This window comes from Drosophila miranda, chromosome 4, assembly GCF_003369915.1.
Source record: "Drosophila miranda strain MSH22 chromosome 4, D.miranda_PacBio2.1, whole genome shotgun sequence".
Classification (NCBI taxonomy): Eukaryota; Metazoa; Arthropoda; class Insecta; order Diptera; family Drosophilidae; genus Drosophila; species Drosophila miranda.
The window spans coordinates 7,511,875-7,535,463 of NC_046677.1; the positions used below are offsets into that span (position 1 = coordinate 7,511,875).

The 23,589-nt window shown below is 39.8% G+C and overlaps 2 protein-coding genes across 2 annotated transcripts in view; both read left to right on the forward strand.

Moving 5' to 3' along the window:
* The first annotated feature begins 2,003 nt into the window (after positions 1-2,003).
* Positions 2,004-23,589, forward strand: part of LOC108162299 (zinc finger protein 700) — a 40,604-nt gene continuing 19,018 nt past the window's right edge. Inside the window, exon 1 of the mRNA XM_017296965.2 lies at positions 2,004-2,212. The gene's annotated coding sequence lies outside the window, so the exon portion shown is untranslated. The remainder of the gene's footprint in view (positions 2,213-23,589) is intronic.
* LOC108161208 lies at positions 13,626-15,570 on the forward strand. The gene has a single exon (XM_017295430.2). It carries the CDS (start codon positions 13,665-13,667, stop codon positions 15,552-15,554), a length of 1,890 nt encoding a protein of 629 aa, XP_017150919.1. The 5' UTR covers positions 13,626-13,664; the 3' UTR covers positions 15,555-15,570.

Sequence of the window (23,589 nt, forward strand, 5' to 3'; positions counted from 1 at the left end):
TATACATATATTTATTATTATTTTTGGTTCTTCTATATTTCTGATGTAAAGTTTTTATATAATCGAAGATACTATATACATATCAGAAATTCTATTAAGTTGAGAATTTTATGATGAAAATGCACTTGATGAAGATTATTCAGTGTCCCTTCATGTTGCCAGTCACATGACAACGTGATATGATGGCACTTTTGTGGGAATAGCATCATTCAAGAATGAAAAACTATTAACCATTTTTAGTTGTTTTTTTTTTAAATTGAAATGATATTTTCTCTTATTTCAAATATAATTAATTTCTTGGAATCCACTCAAAGATAATCCCAATATATTTCCTCCAATCCCCAGAGTACCAACATTTTCGTTTGTCTGTACAACATGCTGCAGGCTTCCAACAACAGGCAACATGCGGCAATCGGGCTGCCTCTTTGGAGCCTCGTTTTTGGGTTCCACCCATATCAGTCAGCCCCCAAGTACGTCAGTCAGTCAACGAATGCGAATGTCCGTCCGTTGCACATGCAATGGGTCCCTCCTCCAGGGGGAGGGAATGTGGAGAGCGGGGGGCATCGGCAGCAGCATGCGATGGTTCGGCAGATACCTGAGAGTCGTCGTCGAGAACGTCGACGGCACAGGGCGGAGGGGGGAGAGACTCCATCGGGACTCCATCGGACGACTCCAGACACCACACCAAGCGGAGTCCAGGGCGAATCAGAAATGCCAGAATTGAAATCGCATTTTAAATCATCTCTCCAGCTCCCCCGCTCCTCTGGCCCCTGGTCTCTGGGTGCGCTGCAGCACATGATTCACAGTCACAATCGCCTCAAATCTCGAATAACAAATCGCATAATTACGGGGCAGCGGCTGTCCATTGCCTGCTCTCTCGCTTCCACCGGGTCTGTGTCCAGGTTCCATTGGGGCCTTCGAGCCAAAAGCTCAGAGACGACTACTCACAGAGATGGCGATGCACTGCAGATATGAAATATTTTAGCTAAATGGCAGCCAAAGAAATAAAAATGTGGGATTGAAGCGTATAAATCAAGGTGCACTGGCTGCTAGGGATTGGAGTCTCTGTCTCTCCTGCTCCTCCTCCTCCCTTGAGGATGAGAGAATGCGAATGAGAGGAGAGTCCATCAGAGGATAGCCATTGGAGGAGGCTTCATTAATATACGGATACGGATATGTGTGTGTGTGAAGCATAAAATCAACCTGAGGCGATAAATTGAAACGATTTTTGCACTGAACACGCAATTAGTTCTCCTCTAGTCCCCCCAGTATCCCCACTCCCCATCTTTATAGAGGTCTCCCATATGTCCAGACGATCACAAAAAAAAAAGATTGAAAGAAGTATCTCTGAAATACAAATGATTCCAATGACATTTGAGAAATCGTTTTGATTTCGTTCCAACAAAATGAGAGGTTCTGTTCGCTGTCTCTCTCTCCCTCTGTCTCTGTTGTGCTCTCTTTCTCCCACTAACTGCTGCTAATGACACAGGAAATGTGTAGAATTTTTTATCAAGATTATGCCCCTGGGATCGTGTTTAAAGATAGTTGCATATGTAGATTGAAATTATGTCAGATTAATTTCTAGATAATTATGGAGGTTTTGTTCAACCTGCTTGGTGGCCAGATCTGTAAAGATAGAGAGGGGAACATTCACATTAATTGTCGTGTAAATCATAAAAGAGTAATTTCCATAATAATTCAAAATGAATTTCTACTGGGGTGGTATAGGATTTTTAGCTTTTATTTCAGTTTATTACATATTCTAGTATTTTTATGAATTTTATAATGAATATCTGCCGTTCTATTTATTTATTATAATTATTTAAAGGTATTCTTATTATTATTCCCGTTTTCATTCCGCTCAGAATCATAAACACTCGAAATTTCGGGCACACACTCACTCAATGCTTACCCGCTCTCACAACGCTCATTCACTCTTTCACTCCGCTCTCTCATCTCTTGTTTTCGATTGAACCCGAGTTCGAATTTCGAACTGCCGGCCAGCTGAAGCAACGCGTTGCCGTATGGTTGCTAGTGAAAAGTGCGCTGTGGCTACAAATTAATGTTGTTTTTTGTTTTTATTGTTTAAATTAATTCAGATACAATAATGTAAACTAATAAATACAAAGTGCACCGCTTTAGTGAATGATTAACATAATAATCTGCTAAATAGCATGGCTAAAGCCGCTGCGGGCAGTAATTGCGTTTTTCGGTAAGTCATTTGGCAAGTTTCTTGATAAAAGCAATCAAATCTGCTTCAGAGCAGGGTTCAATTGTTCATTATGTCTGCTGCTGCTGATATCACATATTTGCTTATATTACCCTTTCCCTCTAGTTGTGCAAATCGTTTATTACTGCATTTATTTGTTTATTTCGTCTGAAAGAACGCCGGCTGCAAAAAAACATCTGATTTGTCTGTTGTTGCGTGTTTTCGAAAGAGAGACGAGAGCGTAAGAGTGGAGCATGAGAAAGAGCGAGTAGTTTGCTTGAGTGGTTTTTGCTCTCGCGAAACGTTTTGTGAGCGCTTGAGTGAGTTCGAATTTCGAACGCCAACCAAATGCGAAAACGTGTCCGTTAGGGATTTGAAAATTGTGGTTTGCGGTTAATTTTCATTTATTTAAAAAATACGCATTTTTTTAATGCGAATGCATAATTTGTATTTCATAATCAAACAAAGAAATATAATTTATGTTATTTCTTTCATTAATGTTTGAAATTCAGAACAAAAGGAGAATCCCATTCTTAAAAAAATTATTTATTTATAGAAAAACTAAAAAAATCAATAAACAACTAAAACTCCACCATATCCACATAAAATGTACTCATTACGTGATCAGATACTAGTTATTTATCTTCAAAAATGTATACAAGAACCTGTTTCGCTTGGATATGAATGCAAGAGTCCACACACATACGAATATGTTGTACATTCATATGAATGGTTCGCCGAATGGTGGTTCCTCCTTTTGTGTCGGGGCGGAGCAGCCGTACGTACGTTTTCCAACCTCCAGAAAGAGCCAGAGCTGCCTGCGCCGTGCACCATCTCGCTTGCTCTCTGGCCGCTCCATCCGCCTGTCAATCAATCACCTGTCAACGTGGCCACGCTCACTGGCCATGAGCTTACCCCCGACATAGACGGACACGAGGCACTTGGCCAATACACACACAGATACGGCACACAGCACACAGCATACAGATTCTTGGCAGCATCGGGTATACATTTATTTGTGTACTCGAAAGATACAAAACATGGCTGTGGCTGGGGGGTTTGTTGTTAGCAAATGGTGGACTTTGATTGGATTGTCTCATGGGAATTGCTTCAAAATATGTTTTGGGAAATTGAAAACCAAGAACCTCGTTTGTCATTCTTTCACGTTTCCTTTTATATAGAATAAAGATATATTTATACTATTGTTAAGGTATTCTATCTCTATCACTAATTCCATTAGTAATACTATGAATATGCATGTAGGCTTTCATCAGTGTCTATCCGAATGAATAATAGAGAAATATATGCCATTCCCAAATGGGGTTCTTCTCCATTCGATTTACATACTAAATAAACACCTTATTAGTATTCCTATTACTATTGTTTTATCATCTACCAAATATTTGTTAACCAATATACATATAGGCTCTCATCACTCTAAGAGTACTCCCTAAGAGCTCCCCTTCTCGAACTCCCTTCTGCGAGTACTCCCCTGTATCTCTCTCTCATTATCATTAGCTTTCGCTTTCGACTTTTCTCTCTCCTCCAATCCTGACACTTGTCTTTCCCCCCTCCCTTCCTTTGTCTACAGTTTCCCTTTAGGCTGTTTTTTTCTTTTTCCAAAAAATTTATCGAATCCGCAGGACAATGGCAAAAGCAAAAGCAAAAGCAGAATGAAAGCAATGAAACAGAAGCGAAACACAAATAAATAAGGATAATAGCTGGGAAGAACAAAGAAGGCCAAGAAGGAGGGAAAATAAATGCCTTGAAAAAGGGGTGGTGGTGGATGAGGGTGAGTTTCCAGTGGCAGAGGCAATTAAAAAATATTTAAACTGCTAGGGCGTTGGGGCGGGCAGGGGGGTCCTTGGGTCTACGGCCTCATTCCTGGGGAGGGACTGACGGACTGCTTCGAGTGCGGATTCTGATGGCCTTTCTTTGGAGCGGCTCCCCTCTGATGCCCCTTCTTTGGACTGGACTCTGACGCCTTGAGGCCGAAGTTGTTGCCCCCGAAATGGGGTTGGGGTTGGGGTTGTGGGCGAGGGTCTAAGAGAAATTTATGCATACTTTCTTCTGCATTGACTTTACGGCACAGCTTTTCTTTTGTTTTTTCGCCCTGAAAACGGGGGGGCAGGAAGGAGCCTGGGCTGACGTTTCCCCCGTAAGAAAATCAGTTTGAGTTGTGTGATTGTGTACGTGAGCATAACGGTTAAAATGGCCATAGACGGAGACCAGGACTCTGTCCCGTTCTGGTCCTCGTCCACCCCAGAAATGGCAGGCGTCCAACCCTCGAACGAACGCTTTTGCCACTGCCACTGCCACTGGGTTCCTTTGCTGCTGTCAGAATTGATTGATTGAATTGCCACTTTATGAAATTTGTGAGTCTTCAGAGATGTGCGTGGAAATTTCGTGTTCTCGTCTTCGTCTGTGCCTCACACTCCTTGGGGGTGCTTTGGGGGTGGTATCTGGGTATCAGGGCTCTGGTCGTGGCCGAGGGTTGCTTTTGCTGCTGATTTGTGTTTGTGTATGTGAGGCGGGCGCTTTGGCTAACAATTTGCAGCATAAAATACATAAAATTATGTGCAGCGCTGAGGCGAGGCCGAGGCGGCCATTAAATGTGATAGATTTATGACAGACAGCCATCCAGCCATCCAGCCAAAGCGGTATCCAAAAACAAAGACCCACAGAGTGGGTGGGATGGCAGGACTCTGGGGGCTACCCAAACCCCCATAAAGATGCAACTGATTAAAATTGCAAAATTGTTCAAATGAGATTTGGCTGTCGGAGAGATCTCTGGTAGGGAGGTCTCTGGTTGGAAGAAGTAAATTCCAGCAAATGTCAACGATTTATCTTGATGGAACAGAGTAAAAAGTTGTGGGTGTTTTAGGGAATAGAAAAAAATGGAATTTACGAATTAAGGATAGAAAAAAAAACACAATAAACGATAGGTAGAATATGTAAAAATTGTAATAGAGAAAAATTAATTATATATTTTTTAAAAAGTAAGTAATTAATGCAATTTTTTAGCAGATTAAATGTTGCAGGCAAACAAAAAAGTATAAAAGAATGTATTTATGCATTCAATATTTTTATTGGAATAAAAATATTATGTAGATTCGAATGGGCGACTGCTAACATGAACAGAAGATATGAAAAAATTAATTAAAATTAGAATTTAGTTTAAAATAATATAAATAAATTATTAAATTAATTTAAATTAATATTAAATAATTATTTAGTTAATCAAAAAATAACAAAATAATTTTGTATTCATTATTAATTTCAAGAATTAATTAATTTAAATTTTATTTATTTTATTTTTAAAGATATTCCCAGGCTATTATTTTTTTATTTATACTACAATATTAATGCTATTAATCCATAATTAATAATTATGCTTGAGCAAAAAAACTTTAATAAAATAAGAAATTCATGGTCTGATATGCATAAAATTCAAAGCAGAATAAATATTAAATCATTACTTCTAAGAGCAGAAAGAAACATAGAAAAAACACTAAAATTGTCAAAAATTGTATTAGAAAATATTTTAGAATCGAAGAGAATATAATAGAATAGTCATAAAGGATGTTCTGAACTGTTTGTTACATTTCTAGTGCATACCTGTATCCACTACGCCTCCTTTCATACGACTTCTTAAACCCTCAACAAAAATACTTTCTCTATTAAAATCTATACACAGAGCCCCTACAATACCCAGGTACTCGTAGCTTCTCCTACCTCACACTACTACCGACAGAAAACCCTAATGAAAAAGGAACCAATTTGAATGCAAAATAGATTCGAATAGAAGGCTTATTAGAATAGATTGCAGAAATTAAGAGAACAGAGAACCAACTACCAAATGAAATGAATCCCCCATCTCTCCCCTGGAGGCAGGCAAATTGAATGAGGTAGCAGGCCCAGTGCCCCGTGCCCCGTGCCCCGTGCCCCATGTCCCCCACCACCCGAGCTCTCTCGCTTGAGGCAATTACAAAATGATTGAATGGTAATTTCAGGCGGCGAAAAGTTGGCTTCTGGCTTTTGTTGTTCTTTTCGGATTCTCGGATTCCGGATTCGAGTTGTTGTTCGTGGCATAAATTCCCATTATTTATGGGGGGCTGTAACTGTTTGTGATATTTTATTTCGCGCAAGGATAGCGAAGGATAATTTGCGCACCCAAACAAAAAAAAAAAAAAAAAAAAAAACAAACAGGAAAAACCGAAAAACTTAACAAAGAAAAAGCGTCCCGAATGTTTGGAATTAATTGCCCAAGCCGCTCCGCCCGATCCTCTCTGGCTTCCTTTCTGCCTTTGCCTCCAATCACAAACAGAAGAAAAAAATGTTTTAATTAATAAAATTGAATGTGTGCGAAAATTGAAAGGATTTTTCCTGGCTCTCAGTACCCATTTAGCTGCCACTGCCTTCTGGGTGTTGTTCTCGCATTCATCTTCGACGCTCACTCGCAGGCCTCTCTGCTCTCGCATCGGCCTCTCATTTCGTATGCAAATGATTTATGCCAGAAAGTGTCCTGCCACCAGCGGCAGAGGAGTGGGAGGAGGCGGAGTCGGAGGATTAGAGTGTCCCCGCCTGTCCGCCCCCTAAACTTTTCCTCTGGCCCTCGCAAATGAGCGGACATTCGCTCGCTGGAAAGAGCGAATTTTTCCAGAGGTCGGTCGCCTACAATTTCTCAATTGCTGAAGAGGGAGGCTTTTTAAAATATTTACTTAACATCCTATTATCCTCACGCGGACGTGGATGTGGACAAAGACAAGGACGCGGACGCGGACGAGGACGAGGACGAGCCACGACCCCGGGGTTGTTGTATCAACATTAAAAACGATAAACTTGCCGCACAGCCACGACGACGAGACCCAGTGAAAAAGAGAGAAATGCAAAAAAGGACGAAGGACACGTCTTGTCTGTCACACCGAAATGTCACCGCGGGGTGAATTACTGGCAAACCAAGAGAGAAAAAATGCTGCAACAACAAAAATACTCGTACTATGCGGGAGCGAGCGGTTGAAAGTCGACGGGGGGAATACGCTAACTTTTTGAAAAATAAAGAAGAGATGTATAGGATGAATGGGTATTGGGTGGAAGGTATGGCACTGTATCATAATACTTATATTACAATAAGACTACTTTAATCGGGAGAGAATGACTTTTTTCTGTAGAACTATTCTGTTCTAAGTTTAAATTTCCCGTAAAATTAGGGATATCTATTAATTTTATAGTTAAAATCTTTTATATTCAAAGAAGCAACAGGATAAGTCACTTATCTTCACATAAAATAGATATTTTGATCATCATAAACATACAGAGAATTTTTAAGGGATACTATACTGACCCTAATAGAAGCTAAAGAAAATCAACAAGTTAGGAAATTTAATGAAAAATAAATGATATTTTTTATAACTTTTAATGAAATATAAATAAAATCATATACCATTTTGGTTTAGTTCGATCGTTCAAGGAGCATTCTTAATGGCTTATTTAGAAATATGACCATATGCAATTAGGATGATTCACAATCCCATAATTTTCTGCCTCTTTTAGTACTGATATAAGTAGAAATCATAAATCCTTATATCAGCTGTAAATCAAATAAATTGTATTATAATTTTAAAAAGAATTGATGGTACTTTCGATGCATAAAATCTCTAAAACTGTCTTAATGGATACTTCTCTTATCAAATCCCCTCTTATTCCCCTATTTCATAATAATTCTTATACTACTCCCCAAAAAGTCCCTCTCAAAATTCCTCTTCTATTTGGAAAGGGTATTCACACACGCGATCATAACAAAATACAAAAAAAGAACAGATTCCCCTAAAACAAAGGAGAGTGTATCAGTATGTGTGTGTTTTATGTGTGTGCGTGTGGGAGCAGGACAACATCAGAGCAGAGCAGAGCAGGACACGCGCCCCAAAGGCAAACAAAGCGAAACACACACACAACAAACGACAAACGAGATAGATAGAGCAGGCGACCCAAGAGGGACAGAAAGAGACAGGCATAGCGAGTGTGGGGGGGAAGTATGCCAAGCGTGTGAGTGATTTATGGGCCAACGAGTGACGAGGACGAACCAGAATTCTTCAGGATAATGCCGACATAACGAGATTGTTTTATGTACACATTTTCTCCTTGTTTGCGCCGTCGTCGTCGTCGTCGTAGTCGTCGTTTCGTTCGCAGGCAGTCGTTTCGTTTCGGGGTGTCGGATCCCGGACATCGTCCTTGTCGGCAGAGGGACCCTCTGATGAGGAGAATGACAGGGGTGGGGTGGGGTGCCTGGCTGTAGGTGGATTCAGAGTCGAATCCTGGGGTATATGTACACATAATGACACTTTTCGCTGACTATTCCCGATGTTGGTGCGCAGCCCGCACAGTGCTTTCCATTTGTATATACCTATACTCCTACTCGTACGTCTACGTCTGTGTGTGCGTTATCTGTTTATATAACTTTCCTAGTATGGGTGTGTGGGTGTGGGTGTTCCTGTCTGTCTGTCGGTGTGTCTGTGTGTGTGTGTGTACTTATGCCCAGAGGACCTTCAATCAAATCCGTAATCCTTATTCAGTGCGTTAATGAGCTTCACATTAATTTGTCACCCACAAGGGCTCACCTGATATTTTGTTTATGCACAACCCCCCAGTATACCCCCACCCAGACAGACGAGAATGGTGGCTGGTCCTTGAATGTGGCTCCTGAATTTGCTAGGATCTCAGCTTTGTCTAATTAAAGACTGATGTGTTGCCAGTTTGGGAATGACAAATATTTTGGTATTTTATGGGATTTGAAAGAAGGGATAAAGATCTAAGTGATATAAGATAAAGAATATAGAATTTTAAGGTACTTACAAGGATTTTCTAAAGTTTTCTGCATCTATATCCTTTATCCTTATATTCTGTATCAGTTTTGAATGTGAAAAGATATTTTAGAGGAAAGAAATGATAGTAAAATAATTGAAGATATCTAGTACATACAGATCTATAAAAATACCTATCCGAGTTATATCTTATTCAAACTCGAAACAATCCTTATCAAACAAAACCCTTCCTTGCCTTTCAGAATAAAAAAGATCTAACAATAATTAAAAAACGAGTATTTTATGGTAGAATATCTGATTTCGTTCTGCAGATCCCTTATAGATCATTTTATATTATTCATTATAGATAACTATACCAATTCCTTCCCCTGTGACCGCATAGTAGTTCTCTCTTCATTTCGCTACATCCAATTTAAACCACTTTCCTTTCCAAGGAACCTTCAAACCCTCCAACTTAATGCCAACTATTGTACAACAAGACGATCCTAAATTATGTCCCCTAGTAATTATGACCCGCACAAAAATTAAGAAAAACAAAACACAAATAAACGAATTTTATTTCATTTGTTAAGTGCACAATTTACGACGTTTTCTGGCAATTATACAAAAGAACTCGCCAAAGATGCATGATTCATTCCTTACAGAGAGAACAGAACCGCTTGCGAGGGTTCCTCTGTGTGTGTGTGTGTGTCCTTCTGTCTCGGGGTCCTGTGTGATATATTCTTCATAATTTCTAATTTCCGGCTAAAAATAATTCTAAACATTAAGTAGAAATTATTTGAGAAACTTTTCGGGGGCTTGTTCTGGAAATTTACAACTAAAAACAAAAGCCAGTGGAAGGGAAGGGAGTGGAGTGGAGTGTGGAGTACACCCCCCGGACTAACGTCGATACAAACAAATTCTCATTAATGGCCAAGAGAACGGCTGAAACCCAGAGCTAAGCGGAACCCAGAGATATGGCTGGAGTTAAGGGCAAGGGAGACAGAGTAACCCAGAAATGGTACCCAGAGCGAAGCCAAAGCGAAAATTTCGAGCATGTAAATGAGTCCGGGATTCGGGCTTTCGGGCTTCGGGGTTATTGGTGGGGGGGGAGTTTTTGGGGTTAGAGAAGTTCCTATGCTTTCGGGGGGTGGGTGGTGGAATACAAAATATGATTTTGACAGAAAACAACAAAACAAAATCCATAATTCAGGATAAAACATAATTCCACACAGCAACAGGAACGTAAGAGGGGAGGGTACAGAGGGAGAAGAGAGAGCCACACAGATGCACAAGAAAACGGGAAAGGAGCACGAACTTTGAAGAACGACGGTTTGAATACTCTTTATAAGGAGTGGAGTATGATATAGGGATACGATTGGGAGGTAGTTAAGACTATATAATAACAAGATATTGCATTGGACAGAGACCGATGCTTGGATCTGATTCTTGTTCCTAGTCTCGGAGAAATAAATATTCCTCGACATGACAATACATACAATTTGTTATTTCATTATTGGGCATTCCGTTTGACAGGCACCGTATATTGTTTTTGATGTCTTGGGACCGACTTTTGCGTTTCGCCAAAGACTGTGTATTTTGTTACTAGATTCTTCGGACCTGAAGGAAGTAAGTTCTGTGCCTCTCCAAAGACTGTGAATATTGTTGTTGAATACTAAGGACCGACCAAGGCACTGTCGAACAGAACACCACATATAAAACTGCCATATTCAAAGGAATCACTTAAATGAAAAACGTTACTCCATGTGATATAGTGAACTGATCATACTAGTTCCTAATTATATATTTATTGCACCTATAATATTTCTGATTACCTTTAGAAAATAAGGTTCTTACCATGGTTTTATCGTGTCCCATTAGAATACCGCAAATAATAATAAAAAACTTATGGATAAAAACTGACGGATTTTCAGAGCTTTATCAGTTCGATCAGAACTATATACACGTCTATACCCTATGTGGTTCCCTCTCTAATTTTCCAGCGTTGACAAACCTCTTCTCGAAACCATAGAACCCTCCACAAAAAAAGAGTACCAAAAAAAGGAAAAGTCTGGATGGAAAAAACAACAGCATTATGAATTACGGTACAATGGCGGGCACAGGCAAATGAGCGCAAGAGAGCAAAAAGAGATGCTAAGAAGAGAGTGGGGGAGTAAAAAAGAAAGAGAGCGCAATGGAGAGAGGGGTGAGGGCGAGGGTGGTGTGTGTGTGAGTGTGAGTGAGAAGCAGTTACAGTTATTTATTAAATCCCTTTACGCATTTTCATAATAATTTCACAAAAATATTTTAAATGCGATGGCGACGATGGTGGAGGAGTGAGGGACTGGGGGGAGGGCGGTTTCTGTGTGCCCGACTGGGCGACTGGCGAGGCGATGTCTGCCTGCCATCGGGTGATTCATGTCATTGCCCGGGTGTTTGTATCATTAAACTTTTATGCAAGAAGGAGGCACAGACTCGCCGAAGCGGAGGGAGGAGCACAAACAGGGAACGGCACTCATCATAAACAGGACAAACGAGCGTGAATTTAATCCCTTTTGGCACACAAAAAATCATATTTTTTTCGCCCGCGAGTAGCAACAACAAAAACAACAGAAAACAAAGCCAAAGCAAACACTCGAAACAAAAAGAAATGGAATTGGATAAGGAGATATGGAGATGGGGATAAACAATTGAATGCCACTTTGAGGTATCGGTTTTGGTGACTTTTTTGATTCTGTGCAAAGAAATATATCCATAGACTAGAATATGAAAACTGAGGGATGTGTAGATATGGAAAGGATAAAGGATTTAGGAGAAAGAACTTAAGGAATATCGAAATGTATTAAATAATTTTTTACTGCTTTAATTTTGACCATATTCCAATATTCACAACATATTAAAATTATAATAGGAATTTTCAGAAAATCAGAAATATCTGAAATATCAGAAATATAAAAAAGTATTTATCAATCATTTTGATCATATTTCGAAGGATCAGAGATCTTTTAAATGTTTTGCTTGAAATTTTACATTTTTTATCACTCTCTTGATATTAGTATTGATATCTTGATTTTTTTTAAATTCTGATATTAATTATACCATTTTATGGAGATATATTTACAGCTTGTCCAGTTCCAGTTCTATTTTAATGCCTTAAGAGTTATCCATCTAAGAAAAGTAACCGTATATCCATCGAAGTATCCATCGTATATTTCCATCATAAGAAGATTTCCTCCGTTAGCTCCATCATAATCATTTTCTTTGAGATACTTTTGTCAGCACTCTATCGTAGTACCGTAGAATCACTTACATTTTGCCTAGAATTTCGAACTAGATCAACTTCGAACTGTATTGTAGGGCATTCGGAGACGAAAAGCGCTGTAGAAGGTGGGGTGAGAATGAAAATGACAGCACGAAAAATAATTCTAATCTCCTCATGAATATTCCTTTTACATTTTCATTTTGCAAAGAGCGAAGCTGCTGTCCCGAGAAGAGCAGAGCAGAGCGTAAACCATCAACAAAAAAGGACAACAAACAGAGTAGCGGAGAAAGAGAAAGACAATAGCAGGAGAAGCACAGAAAGAGTGAGGGAGCGAGACAGTCTAGGAGGAAAGGCAGAAGGGAGCTGTTTCGGGGCGCCGCCTGATGCGTAAGCTAAAGAAATACGATGGCGTCGCGGGTACAATGGAGGGAATACTCGTATATACACAAGCTGGCAGCCGTTTGTTATTTTATTTTATTCGAGCTCTGGAGACCACCCCGTCCCTGCATACCCCGTGGCCCCGTATCCGTGCCCGTGTCCGTGTCCGGTATTTCGCTGATGGGCAGTCGTCCGTCGTTCAAGTGCCTGCCGCCTGCAGTCGCCAGCTTCGTCGCTGTAGTCGTCGTCGTCGTCATCCTTGGGTCCTGCCTGCCATGGCTGGGGCATCGAAATTATAAACTTGGCTGCTAAAGAAGGTTAAGTGATAAATTAACGCCACTGGGCCCCCCTTTCCACTTTGGAACGCGAATGCTTTATGCACGAGTGGACCTTTTAGTTTATTGTTATTTTACAGAAAAAGCAGCCCCTCGGCTAAAAAGGACCTCTGTTTCAATCGAATAATTACGAAAAGTGGCCCAGAAATGGCCTCAAAAAACAGAAGTTGGGGGCCAAGAAATCAGTTCTTTGGAGTGGTACAGGGTTTAAGCGTTGATTGTTTGGGAAACTAAAGAAATGGATCAATTTTGTTCTATGATTTGATGATATATCAATGGGGATTATATATTATTTTGATGAAAAATAATTTAAGTTCAAGAGTTGCTTCTTGAAAGTCTATAGAATTCATGAGGATTGCTTTTTCTAAAGATCTATTACCATTTTATGCCAAATTTCTCATTCTTTTCATCATATTTGTATGATTATCCTATAATAAACAAGCCTTAAATAAAAAACACAACGAAAGCAAATAAAATATTATATCAAATTACTATATATTAACGCAAGAGTTGGTTCAAGAAAGTTCTATAGAAATTAAGAGGATTCCATCCTCCATTTCTATACTCAAGATCTATGACCATTTGAACCATAATTTTCCAATATTTTTTATAATATTTTAATCATCAAGGTACCCTTAGAATTTCCCTTAATAAAAAATTAGAGTATTGTCAAATATGAAATGTGTTTGGCGTGTTGTTGCAGTTGTTTATCTTTTGGATTGTTCTGCTGTGTCACCTTTTACTTTCTAAAGGATCCATTTCTCGATCGATTCGTGTACGAAGAGCACGCGATTCTAGAAAATTATTTTGTAAATACCAATGGCTGTAGGATTATGACAACGTCTCCTTACTGTCCGGATGTCCGGTATCATTGGTGGGAATTGAGAAATTACATCTGTCCCAGTGAGGGATTTGTGGAGAGCATCCATAATGAGAGTGGCAAGTATCTCAAGACGCGAGATGACAATAGAACGGATCTGAACTGCTCTTATTATGTGGTGGAACGAAAGACAGACTTTGAGAATCGGCTGCTGTATCACCAGGAAATAGAGATGTTGGATAGAAGGTCCTTTGAGATGGAAGTTCATGGGGATATTGTGCGTGCAGTGTGCTTCAATGGATCGGATTTCTATAATGGAGTGCACTTCTTTGTGAATAAACCTTCAGTAAAGAGGAGACGCCGTCAAGGATTGCCCAAACTTAAGTCTGCCACCTCCTCGGATAGCCTTTCTGTCTTGATCCTGGGCCTGGATTCGGTCTCCCATCTGCACTTTCTACGTGCCATGGTCCATACGTACGCTTTCCTGCAGAACCTGCCGCATGTGGAGTTCATGGGCTTCAGTCGCGTGGGCAGCAGCTCATTTGAGAGCATGATTCCCCTGTTAACGGGTTGGAACAGCCAGGAGATCAAGGACTTCTGCTTGGATTCCAAAAGAGGCCTCGATAGGTGTCCGTTCCTCTGGAAAATGTTCCAAAATGCGGGCTACGAAACGGCCTTCGGGGAGGATAATATAGACATGGGCTTGTTTACCCTGGATAAACCAGGTTTTGAGCATCAGCCCACGGATTACTATCTGCGTCCTGCGCTCCTGGAGATGTGGCAGCAGACCAGGAAGAAGATACGCCATGGGGCATACTGCAATGAGGAGGATACGTATGCCATGGTCCTGCTGAACTTTCTCTACAAACAGTTGCCCCTTCATGAGAGGCACCGCTTCTTCTCGTTTCTCTGGTGGACTCAAGGGATACACGCCGTCTTCCAATATGGAAGGGTACTGGACAAACCCTTTCTCGAGATGTTTCAAAAGTTAATGGAGAGGGAAATCCTTAATAATACACTTATTATGTTTGTGTCCAACTATGGCCTCAAGGATGGAGACGCCAATACCTTCTCAGCGACCAATCAGGCTCAAATGGAGGTTAGTCAGCCTTTGGCCATCATTTCCTACCCCGAATGGCTAGAAGAGCGGTATCCTTTGGCTGTAAAGAATCTGAAAATGAATAGCAGGCGACTGGTAACCGCCTACGATCTTCATGCCACTCTTTTGGACATGCCCCACCTGGCAGCCCTGGAGGATCAAGAGATTCGCCTGCGCAGCCAGCAGTTGGAGAGCCCTTTGCTGAAAGAGGATCTCCCTCGGGGCATAAGTCTGTTCCTGCCAATACCCGACCAGCGGGACTGTTCGGTGGCCCACATACCCGCAGAGTACTGCCTGTGCCACAAGCCCTCGAGCATCCCTCTCAAGGATATCAATGTTATACGCGCTGCCCGTTTTATCATCCTGCAGATCAACAAACTGGTGGCATCCAATCATCCGCCGTGTCAGCTGTTGTCTTTGGATCGAGTGCTTGCGGCAGAGCTGTGGCATCGATCGCTGGACCAACATCAGTCCGAGATCAGGCTTCAAGTGCAAACGCTGCCGGGTTTGGGACAGTTCGAGGGTGTGGTACGGTTTACGGACTATACTTTTGCCTTGAATGGACCCCTAAGACGATTGAACGAGGATTCAAATGAAAGTTCCTATTGTATACAGAATATTTTGATAGAAAAATATTGCTTTTGCCGGTGATTGATATAAGAACTTTGATTCCTTAATTCTGTATGTTTTTTAGAGGGTTTTTTTCAAAGTTTTTGGATATTTTTCATAGCTGAAGAGTGGAGAATACTTCTCCAATTTGCATGCCTATTTCTAGCCATTCGAATTTCGCATATCTTTTGGTTTCCCAAATCATTATCTTTCTTAGATATCTTCAGCTATAACTTCCCTGGATTCTTGATGGATTTTCCCCTAAATTAACAATAACTCAAATACGCATATCCTTTTGCTTAGTCATGTATCTGTGATGTAGTCTTTGAGGAGCTTAATTATCCGTATATCCATTAGACATACCCGTCCCCCTTCTATGACATCATTAGCCATGGGACGAAGCTGCCAATAGATTTAAAGGACACACAGATATACATGTGTATATGTATATACTCGCATGCATATCTAAGGAGGATACACATCATATGTTCTGTTCTCCTTTGGAGGAACGACGGAGTCTAATCTGATGATTTATAGAAAATTTAGGTCGCCATATAGTCGTCGCATTAATTACGCCTCATAATGAGTGATTTATGCGAGAGAGAGAAAGAGAGAGAGGGGAGAGAAGCTCGCTCTGCTCTCCTTCCAGGGTTGCCAGGCTACAGGCTAGAGCCTGCATTATGGGTACTCCTCGACCTGCTGCTGCGCCACACATCACACATCCTCCCACATCCTGCTGCCACGATAAGAAATGTTGCTGTTTGCCAAAACGGCCAACGCCCTGCGGCGGGCGGCGGGCGGCAGCCGAGCGTCCAAGGGGAATCACATTAGCACAAAATGCCCCGTAATTATGCTTTTTATGATGGCAGACAGGGCCTCCGCTAACCTCTCCCCGCTCCTGATAATGTGTCCTTATCAGCCCATGAGGGCGTGCTCTGTGTGTGCGTGTGTTTGTGTTTGTGCTGACTCCATAAATGTGTTAAAATTTCATGTCCTTTTAATTCCATTTTTATGAGTGCAAGCAGCGTCTGCCCGTCAATCACACAAATATTTATAGTTTCTTTATAATGCCCCTTTTTGCTGACTGATTTATGGACTGCGTCCTGGCCATGTGGTCCTGCATTTGACGTTTGATTTATGCCCCCCTGATTGACAACTGCTCGCCAGAAGAATGAGGAGAGTATTTTGCACAGAGGGCACGGGAGTTCTTTGTAAAATGTGGTTTACGAACCAGATGGGTGGCAGTTTTTATCGGGGTTCTCTTTGGAGGTTTAGAGGTTTGTTTTGATTGTCATTGTTTTGTGATTTTGTTTATAGATGAAAGGAGCTAAAAATTGTGTGGGATAGGTCAGGAGTTCGTTGGAAAACAGTTTAAAAATTGTTTGTGATTTCAAGAAGAATTTTGCAATAGTATTCTAGTATCCTTATACATGAAGACTTGAAGTATTCTTGTATGCTTGTACTTGTACTATTAAAAATGTATATATGCAGGTATCAGTTTTGATAATTCAATATTAAACAATATATCCTTAAATTCTTCGAGTACCAGTTACGAAAATCCATAGATAAAGATAAAGAATTATCTGTGCTTAAGGTTTATGTTGAAAAATATCTCAAATATTAGCCAGAATTAGACAGAAACTAAACATAACCCTTTGAGATAACGATTTGGAAAGCTTGTAAGAAAAATATTATCGTGGTCATGGAAAATAAGACAAGGAATCAGGGAAGGTACGTATCGAGGGGTACTTCCGCATGATGATCGACATTTTCAACCGAAAAGGTCTATAACATACGGCTAAAATTTGTAGTGTTTATGAGAAATGCTCTAAAAAATTATAGAGGTTTTTGAACAAAACGACTTCTAAAATGTTTAGAAAATATTCTTAGCCCTAGAAAAAACATCTCTAATTTAGGTATAAATACCTCTGATACAGAAAAAGTGGACAAAAAGTGTAGAAATAGGTATCCTATTAAAAAATAAATATTAAACTATTATATTAAATAAATAAAAAATAAAAGTGTTTAATCTGTTCCGTAACTTATTTATGTTTCAAGTATGTTCCTTAATATATTGATCCTCAAAATCCCAAGTATTATATCCCCAATTATAACCACATTCAAAAATTAGATAAACCTCTCTCTTTCACTCTCTCTCTGCCCTCATAGGCACTTCACATTCTTCTCTCAATAGCAATGTCCCTAAATCATTTTAATAAGCTTCTTCCATTGGCTGGATGATGGCTGGCAACAGCTCGTAAAAGCGGAAACGATTCCCTATCCATCGTTAGAGTCTGTCGTCGTAAATTCGGTAAACGCGCTTAAGTGATTTTCACACTAAAAACCAGCGGGTGGGTCACTTTGACTATTTCAAATGGTACTCTCTCTCTCTTTCTGTGGCTCTCCGGGCCACACATAAAATTAAATTTTATGTACATATAACGCGTACGCGAATGCGAACGTCTGCGGAGAACACAGTTCAACAATTAAATAACAATAAAAGTCCGCTTTTGATGAGGTTGTGGTCGTTGGTCGTCTGTGGGGGGCTTAATGGCCATCATCTTCTCATCAGCGTAGAATTTTTTGACAGCTGACAAGCGGCGGACGGGCGGGTTCAAACGTCAAAGGCGACAAATCTGTCACGCCCCAGAGCTATCCACCTGGAAATGGAAAAACCCAGAGAAGAGACGAGACTTCTCTCCCCGTCTGTTGTGTTTACTCTTGTTTACTGTCAAATAATGGCAGAGGTCGTAAAATCTTTAATTTTATGAGCTGGATCGTAAAATCTAAGACAAGGCCAAAAAACAGAGAGAGAGAGAAACAGGAGAGGACCTCAACGGACAAACCGGCTGTCTTTCTGTCTGTCTATCTATCTCTCTGTTTATTTAATTATAAATTTTCTTTTGGTATTGCCGCAAAAACTTGAAATGTGTGTTTTTTCCTCTTTGGGTGTGAAGGAACATCTGTCCCCTGATTTTCAGATGGTATACGAGTATCCCTCGCCCACTTGATGATGTGCTGTGATGGTTACAAAATACTAATCAAAATTTATGGCATTCAACCAATTGAAAGAGCATCTTCTGAAACAAAAACCAAAGCCAGCAGAGAAGGTGCACAACAAATTGGAAAATTTATGATCGGTTCGGCAGAGGGAGAGAGAGGAAGTGTCGTTGAAACGGAAGCGCCTCAAAACCATTTTCCAGTGTCCACCAAAGTCGAAGAGTCACGCGGCAGAGTCGAAGAAACATTAATGGGATGCACTTAACAGGGATTTATCACCGCCGACCGCCGACCGCCCACACACCACCATCCAATGGTTATGGGATACACATAAAGATCACAAGATCACACCAGGGAGGAGCAGGATCCATACGTTTGTGGTCAGCTTTTGAGTGGGATTTATAGATGTGATATTCTTTGGGTTGGGTTGGGTTGGGTTTTGGGCGATCATGTGTCTTAAGCGATATATTGATGGGTTTTTATGCCCGGTTTATGATGTGTGATTGGTTGGTGAGTGTATATAGAGTGCCTAAGGAATTAATATGAAATTATTCAGGAAATATGGTTATAGCCTTAGGAACATTGATTCGGTGGGTTGAGGGTTTTTTAGAAAGAGTTTCATACTGATCACGAAGAATATTTGTACGAAATTATATAGGAAATACATCTTTTACTTTGTAGATCTACAAAAACATGGATCTTTTGCCGTACTTGTTGGTGGAAGAGTCTTTCGGAAGAGAATAATTAATAAAGAAATTATAGAGGAACTAGATCTATAACTTTGTAGATCTACTGGAAACATAATTTCTTTGGTGTTTAATTGGTTGGATATTCTATCGCCGAAAGGTCTTCAAAGAATTTTTAAAAATTCTTAAACACTTTTATGGAAAACCTCTCTATAACTTTGGAAACTTGGATAAGTTTACTAAGTGAGTTTTAATGGAAAAGTTTTATGCTGATTTTGAATGAAATTCATACGAAGTTATGGATAAAGTACATCTTTACCTTTGTAAATCAATCGGTTGATTAAGCTTGATCCATAGAAATAGTTTCCTGATGATCTTCAAAAGAATTTAAATGAAATTATAGAAAAAAACCAAGAAATCTTTGTAGGACTTGAAAAACTAAACTAAAAGTAAACCTAAACCAAGTGACCTCGAAATGAATATATGAAAGGTTGTATGATATTAGATTGCTTAAGGAGTCCATAAAACTATTGAAAATGATAGTTCCCTGAAAACTCCTGCAAAGATTCATAGATCCATGGGTCGTTTGTTAAACTTCTCTAAAACCCATTCAACATTCAAACATCATTGCTTTTAACCACAAAACTTGTTTCTCCGTAATTAAATAATATTTGATTCAATCTACGCGTACTCTTTAGAAGAGCCATCCATGAAACCATCCCCAAACCACAACCTACTCAAAATCTAAGATATTTCTTTTGCATTTCCTGCCTGTCTACTAAATAGTATCTAGCAGACGGGAAGAGCCCCAGCAGAAGAACGGAGATTTAGCCAGTCTTTGAGATTAACTAAAAGAATAACAACAAATTCCATATCATATTTACGAGCAAGAGGAGGACTGGGGGATCTCTCGGCGAAGGCAATCAGAATACTAAATCTGATGTACGCCGCTAATTGCGCATAGATTACCAGATGCATGAGCGATATTAAGAGAGAGGACGAGGCCGATCCTCTTCTGGTTATCCTCTGGGTGGAGATGCGTGTGCCCCGTTTTGCCGTTTGGCCAGGAAACCCAGGCGACAGCTCAATGAGAAATTGCGACAGAGACAACTCTATTTGGCCAATCGACGAGGACGAGGCTGAGGCTGAGGAGAGGATCGGATCGGTTGGGATCGGATCGACTGGCCGGCGAAGACCGTTGCCTTATTTATTTCGAATTGACCCATTTGGTAATATTCATAATTTAAGGTGCGCACACGAAAGCCGCCGCAACATCAGCCTCCTCTCTTCGTTGTTGCTGCAAAAAGCTGCATAAATTCTCGCATTCGTTTTCTTCATTGCCATTTGAGTTTATTTGCGATGGCCGCGCTGTCATAAGTTGCCGCCAAATTGTTGCATTGTACCTGCTGCGCGTTGCAACAGCCAAGAGATGCAAGACGCAACGATCCAGCAAGGGGAAATCAGAGTTAAAGATCCCACTCTCCGGCTCTCTGACTCTCTGGCTCTCGACTCTTGAGTTGTAACTCAGAAATCATTAAAAAAAAGTGCGAGATACTTTATGAATTCGTCGTGGGCTGAAGATACTCGTAGAGAAAGAGTGAGAGAGGGGGAAGCTGGCGTGAAATATGCCCATTAAAATGTACGATCATCCTCGCCTTAAATGCAAAACTAGTCTGCATCTGAATCAGTGTCTTCCACTCTGGGACTCTTCTTTCCGTTCCGTGGCGAACTGTTGAACGAACTGTCCGCTGAATTATTGTTAACGATTTGCAGTTAATTTCGAGTCATACGTTTTCGTTTCGATTTCCATGGTTTGTCTGGTATTGACTTTATTTTGAATGCTAATGGCTCGATCAGTCGATCAAGGATGGGGCCTTGGCTTAAGACTGATATTCGATATGAATGGAGGTCCCTCCATGTGGCATCGGGAAGAAGATTTTTTGATTAAAAGAAAGGGATCGCTGATCGCTGATCAAAGAATAGAAATATAACTGTGTAAATTTGTAAATTAAATTAAATTTAATGCACATTCTTCATCAGAAAACCTCTTTTGAAAACTCAAATAAAACATCTCATTTTTGTTTGTCCACAAAATTTTTAATTTAAAAAACAAAAACAGGTCAGGCCCCCCACCTAAAAATACTTAATTTGATGGAGCTTAAGTGGAGTGTCATAAATATATCGATTTAATGGGAGAACAACAAAAACTGCAAAAATTTCATTGCCATGAAAGCCAGAAGGCAGCCGGTGACAAACGTCATCAAAAAATTTTACGATGGCGTCTTTTTATGAACGAAATGAATAAGAAAAAAAAACAAAAATTATATGCCACATAAACCTGATGACCACCGAAGCCAGCAGCCACAAGAGCACTCAACAGGTACGATCCCCAATCCCCGAGCGGGAACGGCAATGGCAGTGGCATCTGCTGGATACATCTCTCCTGCGGTCCGTAAAAGAAGAATTCAATGGATGGCAGCTGACGAGGAGAAATCAAGAAATGCCAATAATAATAAATTCAATGTTGTAAATTATCGACTGAGGGGGGAATCGAATCGTAAAAGCGAATATGCTAATCGATTGCATTAATTCGATAATGATGATAATTAGTTCTTTGTTTCCGTCCCGTCACCAAGGGTTTGGGCTTTGGGTGCCTTTTATGTTTCTGTTTTTATTTATAAAGATCTCTGGCAGATCGATAAAGTATATAAATTATATAGTCCTTTGGAATTATTTAAAGTTCTTTACCGAAATATCAAATTGAAGTTATTTACATTAAATAAAATAATTAACATAAACACAAAAAAATTATACAAAATAAATTTAAAAAGAAAATATAATTAAAAATAAAACTAAATCATAAAAGTTAAACTAAATAATACATTACAATTACAAATAAAAATTTAAAAAATAATAATAGTTATTTAACATGTTGTTTTTTATTAATTTACAATATTTTTATGATTGTTATTACTATATGATATTTTGTATAAAAGATTTGTCAATCTTATCTTTTTTCTGCTAAAAAACTACTAAAAAAAAACTCCTTAAAATACTTCAAAAATTCAGCAAAATTTTCTACCTTTAACTTGGGATTCACATACAAACCAATACTTAAATGACTATATTCCTATGTCTACATTCTCCTGCACATTCCATGAAATCCACACATGTAGTAGGGTTCCATATTAATATGTTCATTCCATAGCATTGCTCTATTGAGGAATTAAATAATAAAAGCAGTTAAAAAGCTGCACAACACAATTGTGCCATTATTTGCATTTGTGACAACGTACGAGGAGGATTGGCCGAACCGAATCCCTCCCCCACCCCATCACAGCCCCCAATCCTATACGAATGCCAATCCCTATGCCAGAATCAAAGGCAGTGGCAGTGGTCCATGCCACAGAGTCATCGTCAGCCTCTGCGTCAGCGTCATCAACAACAATAAAAGCAATGGGGGCAATAGCAACAACAAATAACATGACAATGTTGGGTATACCCTTTGCAGAACGAAGGGTGTGACGATTTTGCATAGATGTTTGTAAGGCAAGAGAAGTAGGGATTGCAGAAACCCTAAGATGAGTCCTGCGCTTGGAAGATATTTGGTGGAAAAGTTGATCCAGATTCTTCTGTTTTATGCAGGAAATTAAATAAGATCACTATATCATATTCTGATAGGAACAGTCGTTTGAAATAAAGTTCCTTGTGATAAAAACCATGTTCTTTCTGAAGGTATTACCTATTCTCTAGAGCCCTTCATAGATTTAAAAGGAAACGACACTTCAAATGATTAAGATTCAGATTTAGATGATTCTTCTGAAGATTCAAATACTTTATTGGTTTAATTATCCCTTCAGCCCTTCAATGAATTCCAAACTTTCCGTAGTGAAAGTATGGATCTCAATTCCTTTGATTTTTGATACAAATACATTTCAAGCCGAACTAAAGTTGAATTTTCTTCAACATTTCTTAGTCAAAATCTATTCACATATCTTGAAGAGAATCTTCAATGTTCTAGGGATCTTCTAGGGTATCCACATCTTCTATCATAACAGCCAGTATCTATTTCTTTTGCTTTTGTTTTAATTTTTGAGGGCATCATCGGCGAAACACAACGCAACAGCAAGAGAGACAGGGTCGGGAACAAGTGTTTGGGGAGATACGAGAAATCCTCGTGGTTGTTTGATTCGAAAATTGAGTTTTAGCGAGACAAATAAAAATAAAACTTAGAACAACAAAACAACAAAGCAACAGCAGCAACGGGAACAACAACCAAAGAGCCAGGGCCAAAAGCATTGCAGCCATTAAAAAGGAGTTATCACCCAATTTAGTACCACAAGCGCGAAATAACGCACACATCTGGCTGGAGGAGTGGTGTGTGGCAGGGG